We start from the raw sequence: 13,142 nt of genomic DNA on the forward strand, positions 1-13,142 counted from the left end.
GAGCACTTTGAACTGTGGTACTCGTGTTTCCCTGTTGTCCCTTTTGTTATCATACTCGGTGGTACAGCAGTGGCAGGGCTTACAGCAGTGTTAATTCCCTCGTTGTCTGAGGAAAGCACATCATTACTCACCACAGCTGACTGTCCCTTGCTTTCTGGAGCCAGCTATCTCATTCCCATACTTATCAACACACCAGCACTGCCCCGTGCTGCCATGGCACTGTGTGGCTTTGTAATAACCTTCTTCATTGCACCGGGGGATGAAAGCACCTGAATAAAATATAAGGTGTGCTCAGTAATGCAATCCTCTGCAGGAGCAAACACATACACAGGGTATTATGAACTTAGCACTTATATACATGAAGATCTTGACAATGTTGGCAAGGAAATACATGTGATTATCGGGTGCCTGAAAGGGGAAGGAAATTACATCTGTTTAACTCTTTTCAGACACCCTGGTCACAGTGTATAAATGTTTGTTTGCACCCAGCACACAGAGAAGGGTGTCATACACTCCTAGAGAGAGGTTCAGTCTGTCTCTAACTGACTGATATTCCCACAGAGCCTTTTCAAACTTAACTCCTGGTTTTAAACTTTTCTTCCCAATTGGATTATTATCCCAACTTCATTAGTTCTGCATTTCCCTTCCATTTGCACTCCTTCAATGTTTATCACGAGTCCTTCCACAACACTGTAATTATCCCTGGAAGGTATCTGCCATCTGCTTACTATCCATACTAATCTCAGGCACATCCCCAGACTTACTGAGAGTTCCCATGTATAAAAGAAGAAATCATGCACAGGCTTTACAAAGAGGGACAACAGGCTTTGAATCAGTAAGTCTTCAGATTTGGAGCCCAAGATTTGTCTCACAATAAAACCAATATAGTTCAGCCTTGTAGAGTGTGGTTCATTCTGGCTTTTGCAGACAGGGAAACTCTCAGGAGAAACCTGTGTTATTGTTCCCACCATTTTCAGCAGATACAGCAAATGTACTTCAAGATAAAAAGCCCTCTTGTCCTTCGAGATGAATTAGCTTTATTCCCACTGGAGGTCAGTGCATTCATTTTTCCCTTCTTTGTCAATTGCTTCAATTTGAAACATGGCATAAACACACCCTTGCCCCCAAATTTCTTGTCTCAAATGATTTTTGAGAAAGTGTTTTTCTCCTTTGTCAAAGATACCAGTGATTTACTGGTGATTCAGTAAAGTTTTTTAACTAGTTCCATGTGTAGCATCTATTCAGACAGTACACGTGTCAAAGGGGCCACTTCCATTACATTTCTCCCAGGAAAAATGAATGAGAAGGTGCTGCCCAAATGTCATGAGATTTCCTATATAAAAGACATAAAAGTGGAAGTCAGTCTGTCTCATGCACACAGAGAGCTATACAAAGTGAATCTGAATATCCAAACTTGTTGCTCTGCAGATCTTGCCTCATGTTTGAGTGCTGCTAATGCAGGTCTGGAAGGTGAGAAGAGAAACCTTTGAACATCTGCAGAAATCTTTGTGTATCAGATCAGTTCTGGAGACCACATCCATGAGTGAGAGTATTTTAAATAACGTCAGAGCATGATCTTATAGCAGGTTTGCTAATAGGTACCACCATTATGTTCATGTACAAATGCTGAAGACTATCAAGGACTCATTTTCACTGTTTACAAGACAATAGTTCTAATAAAAAATGTATGTATTTGCCTTTGCAGGTTTTTGTAAGTTAATGCTCAGTGTTCAAAACTTTATTTCAATACTGATTAGGAAAAGTATTTTTTTTCATATTTCTGCTCATGTCCTGTCACTGGTAAGCACTCCAGGTGTTCATCAAGCTATACACAACCTTAGGAAAAGTGCTCAGGTGCTGACTTTGAGCTGGTGTAAATCAGCATAGCTGTGCCCATGTCACTAGAGCTGCCCTGTTATATCTGGTGAGCATCTGGCTCCAGGGAAGGATCAAAGGGGGGACCTCAGAGGCATTACAGGGTGAGCAGAAATCAGCTTCTGCATCTTAAACAGTCTCATGCTTTCTCTTTTCCTTGGGCAAAGCAACCTTTCCCTTCTTTGAAACAGGCCTTTTTGCATAGTTTCACTGTTTCTTGTAAGGCATGAAAATGTTCCACACTGCCTATAAAAGCTTTAAAAGATTTAAAAATAAATTATGGCCCAGGCTCACTGCCAACATAACTGTGTGTGGAATAGATTCACACTTTGGGTCACAGTGAAGAGTGGAAGGTACTTTTCCTTCTGCGTGGGAAATTCGTGCCAATTTGTATGTAACACTGGAGCTTTAAATATTTAGCTATGCATACTAATGCCACGGTATTTGCCAGCCATCAGAGGGAAGATACAGCATGTCCTCTCCAATGTGTCAGGTGCAGGTGATAATTTGGAGAGGATAGAGAGTCGCTGGGAACAAGTGTTGTACAATGTGATGATTCTCCCTGTAAATTGTACACAAATCAGCCTGTTTTCATTAGAAATAAGCTGGCTACAAGCTCTGCTATCCTGGAGCATGGCACCTAGACAGCCCATTTTCTGGGTTTGGCATCAGAGAACATCTGGCTTTCCTCTCCAGAGGTTCTTGCACAGACAGTGCTTCCCCACGAGCCTCGACCCCACAAAATGTGAGTCACTCCCCACCAAACTGCCTCAGGCTACTGAATGCTGCCTCCCCATCTCCCTTTGTCCTGGGAAGGATTTAATTACTCCACAGAAACTTGAACAGCACTCTTGCATCTGTATCCTCTTTATGGATCCAGACCTATACCTCTTTTTTTTTGCATAATTTCCTTATCTATATAATACTCCCCTTCCTTAGGGAACATGAGGAGAACAGTTATATGCTAAAGATAGTGAAGCACACAGGTAAAAGCCTGACAGAATTAAGTGCTAGCCAGCACACAGCTCCTGGTATTAGCTGTTATATTAGCTGAATCCACAGGGTTGATGCAGGAGAAAACAGTGACAGGAGCAGAAATTTATTACTTTAGTGATGTGGGAGAAGCATTATCAGGCTGCACAGTTGTATGCTCTGAAAGTACAGTCTCTGCAGTTAATTGTGCTCTAGATAAATCTGGTAGGAAAAGATGAATAGTGCTGTTTACTTTTTAATTCAGTCTCCTGGGATGCTAGGCTTCATTTGAAAGCCTCCAAATTCAACATATCTAATGGCAATGGCTTTGAAGTACTTTGTTGCAACTGTCAAGTGTTTTGAAAAATATACAGAGAAGAAAATATCAAAAGTCATCATTTTTATCAATGGATACAAGTTAACAAAAACATTTTTCATGTTACTACCCGGACTGTAAGTGCTGTGCTCTCTATGTCAGGGTCAGAGGAGGAAAGAGAATAATTAAAGATTAGTTTCTCTGAAAATATTAATCTCTTCTCCGTCTTCACTGTTGCTATAAGTCACGTGTATGTTTGGGCTTCCATCTGAATGATTTTTCAGTCAGTGAAAAGACAATGTTTTCTGCTGTATAAATAGCTCTGATATCAAATTAAAATCTTCCAGACAGGTGTCATTATGCAGGAAGACTTTCAGGGTAGGTGAAGCAAAGAGTTCCTCTTTATATTATAATTTTCTAGCTTGTGGAACAACCTGTGCCTGACACCTTGATTTGTTGAGCTTTACTACTTTCATTCTTCTTTTATTTTTTTTTTAATACAGCTGACTAGAAGTTATCTGTGCTAAGGGACCATTCTTACTGCTTTTACTTTGTCATTTTACTCCTGCTATTGTGATCAGATCCCAGTGACCTGTGCTACAACCACCTGCATGTTGAACTACCTGCAATCCAGGCATCATTCTTCCCACACACCAGAAAAACTACTTATGTTTCAACCTAGATGACATTTATAGCACACAGAAAATAACAGCAAAGCATAAAATAAATATGGGATAGCCAAAGCTATCTATTAACAACTGGGCTTCTTATTCTTTTAGGTGGCTTTGAAAATCATGACACCCATGAGAGAGAGAACACTGTGACTTCCTCTGCCACAACATTCCCTTGAACACAAATGCAGAATATTTGCTGAATGGAGCACACATACCCCAAGTGATCAATCCTCCCTTTGCTCCCACAGCTACGAACAGCAGGAGCTGTAACTCTGAAACATCTTAATCTTCATGTGAACTTGCTCTGAAAGGTTGATGGATCTAAACCACAGTCCCTGCAGCCTTTGGGAATGTTTATTCTTAATTTAAACCAATGAATCTGGGTTGGGACTGTTCACAAGGCACCTGAAGCTTGAGTCCAAATGGCAGTGGCATCTGGCAATGGCCGGATTTGGCAGAGTTCTGTTTGCAGGGTCTGCTGTTGAGTATGGAGGAACCCCAGGCTGGAATGTGAGAGGCACCCGAGCAGCACTGCAGCACGAGCTGACACATCCCTGTGCTGCAGCTGGTGATGCTGTGGGATACCTGACATGTTTTCCATGGTGGGCCTGACAGCTGGGGCTGAGGTCAGCCATCCTCCTCAAGGGTGAAATGCAGGGCTTGCTGTAAATGGGGGCTTTCATCTGTCCTCTGCAACTCAGTGGTTGGGATCTGTGTGCACAAATGTGCTGGGACACGAGTTTCGATAAGATACCAGCACACAAACACCAGGCTACACATCACTGGGTGATTTTAGGGTAGGGAATTAGTCACCTGAAATTTTTTCAGTTCAGCAACCTGATTTTTTAGCAATTAATTGGGAAAATGCCAGATGGGGATTTATTTAACCTAATTTTAGATATCCATCAGAGCAATGTGAGTCATGAATCAATTCAGGCTCCCAACAGGCACGAAAGAGAGGGACAGGCATGACCACATCTTACAGCATGAAGCATCCTGGAGGCTGCCTAAAATGAGATTATATGAATTCCTGTTTTCATTTACACAGAATATACTGAAACATTTTAAAGAGTGATTAGGTGAAATTGAACCCCAAGGAAAGCCTGCATTGCGCCATAGCTGCAAGGGAATATGAATGCATTGCCTATGCACCTTCAGTCACCCTTCAAAAATGGGAGCCCTGAGTATCAAGCAGCTTCCCAGCACTTACTCTGACCTGTGAGGTGATAAGGCAGTATTAAGCTCTGTGCAGACAAGGCTCTGCATTTCTGGAGAGCAGTAAATTAGTTCTGAACCTGTTGCCACGCTGACACCTGTTCTGTGTGTTGCTATCTCATTATTTGTTTAATTTCATAGTGTCAGGCCTACACTCAGTGCTGCATACTCCCGACTCAAAACATTAGTCTCTAATTGAAAAACCATTACTGCATATAAAGTTACAATAATCACAGAAGCTTTAATTAGTTGAGTAAATGAATAGCAAGTAATCGAACTTACCCAACAGACTCTTCCCTCTACTTAGCTTTTGAATTCTATTCATTTCATTCTGGCAAGGAAGACCTAAAATATAATGTAAAAGAATCAGTTTCCAGATGGTACGGGACAGACTCTGCAATGACTGGCTTCACTGCTGACATGAAATGGAGGCTACTGTACACCTGGGACTGAGAGAAGCCCATATGCTGGTACTGTACCGCAAAACAAATTTGTCATTAGCTCCACTAATTAAAAAAAAAAAAAAAAAAGGCAACACACTGTCGTTGAGAGTAGTGTTTGGGGGCCATTTTAATTGTTAAACCATTCTACCTCTCTTTTCACCAAATTGACATCATGCCAGCTCTCTGATTTATGACTTGCTAATTGGCTAATTTCTGCATTAATAAAAGAGTCAATTCTTGAGCTTTCTATCAGCAGTAGAGCTTATTTCTAGACTGTGTGCACTGACACTTACTAATTTGTTTGCTTTAACGATCAAGGGATATTAATACAGTTCATCTGAGACATTAACATGGTTCCACAATGCCCTTCACACTGGTGCTGGGGAAAAGAGCTTTTTAACACACCTGCTTGCCAGCCTCTACAGGCAGGCCCTGAAACACAGGGAGAGCCAACAGCTCCTCTTTGTATTGCAAATCGCACAACTCACCGCCCGGCTTCTGGAAGCAATAGCACCACTCGTTGTTGGAAAGCTTCCCATCCTTGAAGGAGTCGCAGGAGTTGAAGAGCGGCTTGACACACGGCTCGTACTTATCCAGATAAATGGCACTGATCTCCGAGGGATCCAGCAGCAGGTCATAGTTCATGTCAAGTTTGTTGAACATCCAGCCTAAGGAATCCTTACAGATTGGTAGGATGCTGGTGTCAAATCCTGTAAGACAGGCAAATATTCCCCAGCTGAACCCTGACATGCCCTGGGCACAGGAACCACTTCTAAGGTGAAGCCCTGCTAACTTTTCTTTTTTTGGCTGGACTCTGAACATTGAGCTGACTTGTGCAAAGCAGAACAAAATCCTAAGACTCAACTGATTGTGTAAAGCTTAAAGCCCAAGCACAGCTACAAACTACTCACACTCTGTGGGAGCTGTGGGGTGGAGAGGGCTGAGATTCAGACATGATTTATGTAATTCAAAGTTATTTCTAGTCAAAAAGTTCTTGCTCGATTTTTTTTTCAGTCCTCAGTCCAAGGGGGTTGGCCTGGTTCCAGGAAACTGAAATGTGATGAGAAAAGGCTGCATCCACCATATTTTCAAACTAGACTGAATCTGAATGCAATTTAAATCCTGTTTCCCAGACTCATTTCTAGTTGCCTGATCAAATTCTTTCCTGCTGTGCTCTCACCTTCTACCTCTCATCCTTGCTTTTCACTCTTCAAAGGCCTGTCTGTGTGGTTTGTGACAACAAACTGCTTTGATCTGGACTGTGAGCTGTCTGGGGGAGGCAGGGGGAGAGAAGAGGTGAAGCGCCTCTGTTCCTTACAGCACTCTGAGGGAGGGCACTGCTTCAGCTGGGAGCTGCACAGAGCTGCCCATGCTCTTGCATGCTGTACCAGCACCACTCCTTCCTGCAGCCTCCAGGATTCTGCAGCAATACAGGATTCTGCTTTTCCAGCGCTTTGGAAACCATCACCATCATTCATTTTAATAGCCCAGACTCTTCAAAGACTGCTGCAGCCGTGGTTATCACAGAAAGCCCAAGTCATGCATATAGATACCCACTGTGTATGTGAGATACATGTTCCAGTATCCTGCAGTCTCCAGAAAAACACTGGCATGGGGCATTATAAATCCACAAAGCTTTTTCAATGCTTAGACTAAATTCCAAGTTATCTACAATGTCAGGAAGTATATTTATAATACAGAGATAATAAATCTGATAATAAGGGTATTAGTTTCAACCAGGACTCAGAAACATGAATCTGTTGGCTGGAAATGTGCAGGGACAGAGGCCTGCTGATACCCTGGGCCTCTGGTGCCCACACTGCTCCAGCTGTGAGCAATAACCTGCCTGTGCACTGCTCACTCTGCTTTGGGCCAGGTGGAGAAGCCTGATGAGCTTTTTCCTTCAGCTGCATCATTCATTGAAAGAGGTTAAGCTTTATTTGCTGTACATGTCCCTTTCAGGATGCTGCTTTGTTAAAGTGAAAGCTGAGATGTTGCTGGAATCACGCTGACAGTTTGTCCAAGCTCTGCAGCCTACCTGCTATTTTAGGCATTAATCCAAAGGAGAGCAGGGCTTTTTGCTGGAAGCTGTGCTTTTTGTATGCAACTGTGGCTGAGAGTTGTCAGTGACCCAGAGGGACAATCAGAAGGGTTAACTAATGGGAAGGTTTGTGTCATTCATAATACATGTTTCTCTAAGGAAGGAAGAAGGTAACGCCATTTGCTCAGGGCTAGAGGCAGCTCAGGCAGGGAAGAGAGAAATAATGCTGAACATTTCATCACATTTTTATGCTGTTATCTCCCATAACATTATCTAATCATGTTTGAGCACAGTGAAAAAGAACAAGGCTGCATGAATAGATGTAGGGAGGAGCTGCTTGCCTTGCTGAAGCAATTAGAAATACTGACTTCAATTATTTTAGTCATCTGAAGAAGGCAAGCAGGATTTGATCACTGTGCAATCTCTTGTTGAGAGAAAGGATTTAAGATTCCTCACCTTTGCCTTTACAGAGCAACAGGAGCAGGGCACACAGTCCTGCCCTGTACAGGTATATGGTGCCAGATTCCCCACCCCAGGGCAGGTTAAAAGTAGTCAAACAGGCAGGGGTGGATCATTCAACTGCATGGTGGAGCTGGGATCAGCTTCAGCTATCCCAGTTTAACAGTTTTTAGAGAAAAAGAGTTAAGTTTCCAAAGTCTGCTCTTTTTCTGCACAGATGCCCTCTCTGGAAATGGACTTTACACACTGTGGTGGCACTTACTGCTGCAAAAGGTAACTTCAGGGTGTGTTGTATCAACAGTTGAGTATGGTATGTGTTGCTCAGCCCTGATGGGTCTCTAAAGGTCATCTCTTAACTGGCAGGGATCAACGCAGGGAGGAGGAGATCCCAGGATGAACTTGCCCCTGACAGTGCCTGTAGATTATTTCTGAGTCTTGTTTTCCTCCCTGCTGGGAAATCTCCACCTGTATGCACAATGGGGATACAACACCAGCCTGCCCTCAGCACAGATCTGTCTGAGCATATCACCAGCAGTGACTGCTGTGAGTACAAAGCTGCTCTGTGACACACCATCAGGGCTTGGATGGGAGATACAGTTGTGAAAGGTCACTCGAGAAGACAGTTAATTACATTAGTTGAAGAGGTTTTGACTGTAATTTCTTATAAATAAGGGAGCTTTCACTGTTGTGACCAGAGTTCCAGATTAGATTTATTAAGAGGCTGGTTTACTAAACAGTGCTGGATTATCAGACAGTGTGATCTGGAAGTCCTGAAATATTGAAGTGGTAGGTGTAACACAAAGTCCTTAGCTAGATGGTTATTATCAGTGGAAAGTTAAATCTTTAATTGTCCCTCAATATGTAGTTGAATGTAAATAGTAGCTCCACTTCCTACTGTCTCCTGGTAAAAGGTACTGCCCATAAATCACATTTTGGAACATTGCATTTGCAGCCCAAATCCAACAATCCTGGATGCTCTCAGCACCCAGCACCAGGAGAGAAAGCCAAATGTCCCCTAAATGTTCAACACAGGCTCTGACTCACGGCAGCTGATGGAAAATGGCTTTTGGAGCTCACTTACCTTCACTGGGAGGTCACTATGCTCCCACCAGCCTGGTGAGACCAAATGATATTGAATGAATTAACTTCTTTTTAGAGTATTTTGATATACTTATCTATAAATATGATGCAATTTTCTGGATGAAATAAACCATAGACTGTAATTCTGTAAAGAATTCAGTACTTGGTTAACAGGCTGGATTTCCAGCACAACAGACCCAGAATAAGCAACCTCAGTGAGAACCTTTCTGCATCTTTCTGTTCATCAGGGTAGTGCTGCAGTGCCTTTGGTGAGAAGCAGGAGAACAGTGCAGGCTCCACATCCCTCTTGCTCTCGGCTCCTTGGCAGATGCTGCCAACACAGATGCCAATTAATGTCAGTTGAGGTGGTGGCTGCTCTCATTTGGACACCTGCTCACAAGGACCTGGACTGAGACCATTGTGTTCCTCTTTCCAACTGACAGCATCCTGACAACTTTCATTCACTACAGAGCTGGAAGGAAATCAAGCTGGTGACCTACATGTAGAAGTCTCTCATCCCATTAATACATAAAACACTCCACCTCCTCTGATTTAAAATGGAATTAAATTTAAAAAAGTCTTTAGGTGAAAATCCTAATTAAAAATAAACACACCTTCTGGCATGACAAAAATTATTTTCCCCCTTCAAGAGTTGACTTACATGAGCCATTTTTATTTTATTAAAGTATACTACAATTAAATTAACAGGGGTATAATTAACCTAATTTCCCCAATCATTTAAAATAAAAGAAGGAGGAGAAGAAATGTTCCCCAGAAAAAATCCTTTCTATTGCACAGATCTCCTGTAAAAGAAAAACAACACTCACTCCAACCAAGGAGACTCTCTAGATACAATACAGGGATGTTATGAATTATCAACAGGCTCAGGAGCAATTTGAATCTGATCTCGCTACCTAATTAGTTTTATTATTTCCCTATGTCAAAGCAAGTCCCTGAGTTTCTTGTATCATTTATTGAGGAGATTTTAATTGCACAAAGCCTTCAGAAGACAAAGTACCTGGCCCACAGTGCTTTGCTGGGATCAGAGAGCTCAGGGAATGAAGGTTTGAAATTATCTCCATCATCCTTTTCCTTTCAAGAGACTTACAAAGAAAACAAAAAGGAGTGTACTTTTTTTCTTCACCTGGGGGTGAACATAATACACTCAAAATGCTTATTTACACTCACACATCTTGAAAAATTAATGTAGCATAGAGAAATCTCTGCTGGAAGACCTTCTCTAGACAGCCGATGTGTCCGAGGCATCGTAGTCATCCCATCCCACCATCTGTTCCTTTTACTGCCACGGGGGCATATCCAAAATGGATTACTTTGAAGATGTTCGTGCCTTTTCAAACTCTGCAGGCACAACCAAATCAGTTCACTTTAATGAAGTGATGTGTGTGATGAGGAGGGTAACACATGCAGAGCCATAAAAAAAGGGCAATGTGTACATCAGAGCGTCTTTCCAGAGCTGTGTGTGTCCTGTTTGCTAGGATTCACATACATTCTTTTCTACACCTTGGGTATGTGAACTTTACTTTGAATTCTGAATCCTGTTTAAGGTGTCTTTCATTTTTAGAAATGTTTGAAGCTGGAGAGAGACAAATACTGCTGTCTTCGCTCTGTGAGTATTTTCAGTGCCACCAGAGAGAATGTGAGCTGCAGAATTTGGCACATGCAGATTAATTCATGAATACTGTTGCAAAAACCTCAAAAAGAAAAACAAGCCCAAGTTTTGTGGCATTCAAAAATGGCTTAGGCATCTAAACTCATGAAGTTTCTTTCTTTTTTTTTTTTTTAACTGATATAGAAGAAAATAAGAGAATGTGCCAAACTAAGTCAACAGTCTAAAAATGAACATTGTTGAGATCAAGTGTTTAAGATCATCAGGCAGCCTTTCAAATAAAAGCTGCCAGGAATCAAACTAAACTAGAAAGAGATAACAGCTCTTCTGTGAATCAGAGCAAACACTGCAGAACTACCAGGAACATTTTTCTCACTGAAATTACTTAAGCAAAAAAAAAAAAAAAGAAAAAGAAATTCAACACCTTTAGGATTGTATTTGGTCTTTGGCCTCTGGCAAGGTCATCATGAGGATGTCACAAATCATCTGCATGAAAACATCCTTTTGACAATCTGATAAAATGAGATTTCCTGTGATTTTGGGCCTAAAGGACTTCAAACAAAGTTCAAAGCCTCTAAGACTTTCTGTCATGGGGTTTGAAATGAATTCACATCTGGAAGCCATGATTAGCTGTACATCCAGTTGCTTTTTGCACTATGGTTTGGATCCTCAGCATGCGAGTATCTTTTTTTGGAGCACCATTTCAGAAATAAGTAGGACATGTGGTTTTAAAGATACTGACTTTGTTGTAAATACTATGCAAAATAAGGAACACATGAAAAAAGGTAATTTACACAGAATGTGACTTGTTTCACCACAGAGTTTTAAGACATGTGGTGAAATTATTGGGTTTGAGTATAGTTTTGAGCAATATAGTCTGTGGTATATTTTCTCTTTAGGAAGAGGTAATCTATTGCTACCCCAGCTCAGCTGGCACAAAAGAGAGGGGCTGTGGAGGCCTGGACCAGCAGAAAATGCCCACCCTGCTGTGCTGGGTCTTCTCTACTGTCCCTGTAGCCTCTGTGATGTTTCTCTACAGGGACACCAGGTGAAAAGAGCCATAAAAGTAGCAGCTGACTGAACCCTTCAAATTCTGGGTTTGAGCCCTGGCTTTAGACAGCTCATCCCAGAGAATCAGTGAAGTGACAGTGAGGCACACACCTACGCCAAACTTGTGCATCCTATTTTGCAGCCCAAGGGCCCACGTGTTTTGGGACATACTGTTTAAAAGAATTAATGAGTCCTTACAGAAAGCGAATTTGCATCTGCTCTCTGATGAGCATGACCTCTTTTAACGCTGTTATCTGAATCTTTCCCCTCCCAGGTGGCAAAATGACATCAAAATCAGTCATGTTGGCTTAACCCACAGAGAGTGAATGTCCTCTAGACTGTTCATTTTCTTCCTTTCTTAAAAAAAAAAAAGGCATCAAAGGAGGCAAAGATCGTGTTATTAAATACCTCAGACACAATGGATTCCAGCTTTCTTGAAGATTTAACTCTTCTATCTCCATGGCTCAGATGTGGATATTTTAATTATTCTTTCTCTTACATAAACTGCTAACAGGAAATTTTAAAGCAAATCTAAGTGAGTGTTTTCCAACATTGCCATAGTGTTCCCTATGCTTGTATGCCATATTTTCATCTTATGCCACTGACATTGTGTTAGAAAATGCTTGGCCATAAAACTGGTCGTTAAGCAGAGACCAGAGTCCAACCCCAAGAAATGATTTGGATGCAGCCACATTGAATTGGAGGTTGATGGAATTTAACTGTAACAACTGTATCATATTAGTTAACCCCAGCACTTGAGGAAAGTCCCTGAGCAGTTTCAGTTACTCATATAGAGGTGATCTCCACAGCCTTCAGACACAGTTATCTGCCTGATTAACTTGTGAAGGTCTGTCTCTGACTGCCAGTTTTTAGAGCAGTTTGGGCCAGAGAGAGGACAGAAGGACTGCAGCTCCTTGAGAAAACAGCACTTATTTGCAGGATCAGGTCTCCACTACCTGCTTATTCACTGGCACCTGCCTGACAGGATGTTGTAGAACCAACAGCTGTGGTTGGTTCAATTCTCTCAGGTTGGGAAGCTCCTACAATACCCAATGTGCAATGGGAAAGGGGTTTTCTTACTGCCTTGTGCTGTCTCCGAGCTCGTTGGCTTGATGACACGATTTGCATCCTCATGAAGGGCACCGAACCAGTCTTTTAGTCTTGAAGCCAGGTTCCTCAGTTCTTTGTCTGTGCAAGCTAGGAAAGAACAAAGCACCAGACTGAGTCAGGAGCACCAGGGAAAAACCTCTCCCCAGAGAGTCCATTAGAAAAATAGTGTTTATGGTTGTAAAGTTCTCCTCATTAAGAGCTCTGAAGGAAAAAGAGAAGGTCAGGGGAAAGGATGCAAGCTAAAAAGAAAATGTAATTCATTATGAATTATAAGTTATAC

The 13,142-nt window shown here is 41.9% G+C and overlaps 1 protein-coding gene across 2 annotated transcripts in view; it reads right to left on the minus strand.

The window, feature by feature from the left end:
• SPOCK1 (sparc/osteonectin, cwcv and kazal-like domains proteoglycan (testican) 1) overlaps positions 1-13,142 on the minus strand; it is a 279,078-nt gene that overhangs the window by 5,406 nt on the left and 260,530 nt on the right. For both annotated transcript variants that reach the window (XM_008632635.2, XM_017732962.1), the window contains 4 exons: positions 12,833-12,949; positions 5,984-6,205; positions 5,335-5,397; positions 132-269 (listed from right to left, as the gene is read on the minus strand). In XM_008632635.2, coding sequence (XP_008630857.1) covers positions 132-269; positions 5,335-5,397; positions 5,984-6,205; positions 12,833-12,949 — 540 coding nt within the window. The remainder of the gene's footprint in view (positions 1-131; positions 270-5,334; positions 5,398-5,983; positions 6,206-12,832; positions 12,950-13,142) is intronic.

The sequence above is a fragment of the Corvus brachyrhynchos genome, unplaced genomic scaffold (assembly GCF_000691975.1).
Source record: "Corvus brachyrhynchos isolate BGI_N302 unplaced genomic scaffold, ASM69197v1 scaffold54, whole genome shotgun sequence".
Taxonomy (NCBI): Eukaryota; Metazoa; Chordata; class Aves; order Passeriformes; family Corvidae; genus Corvus; species Corvus brachyrhynchos.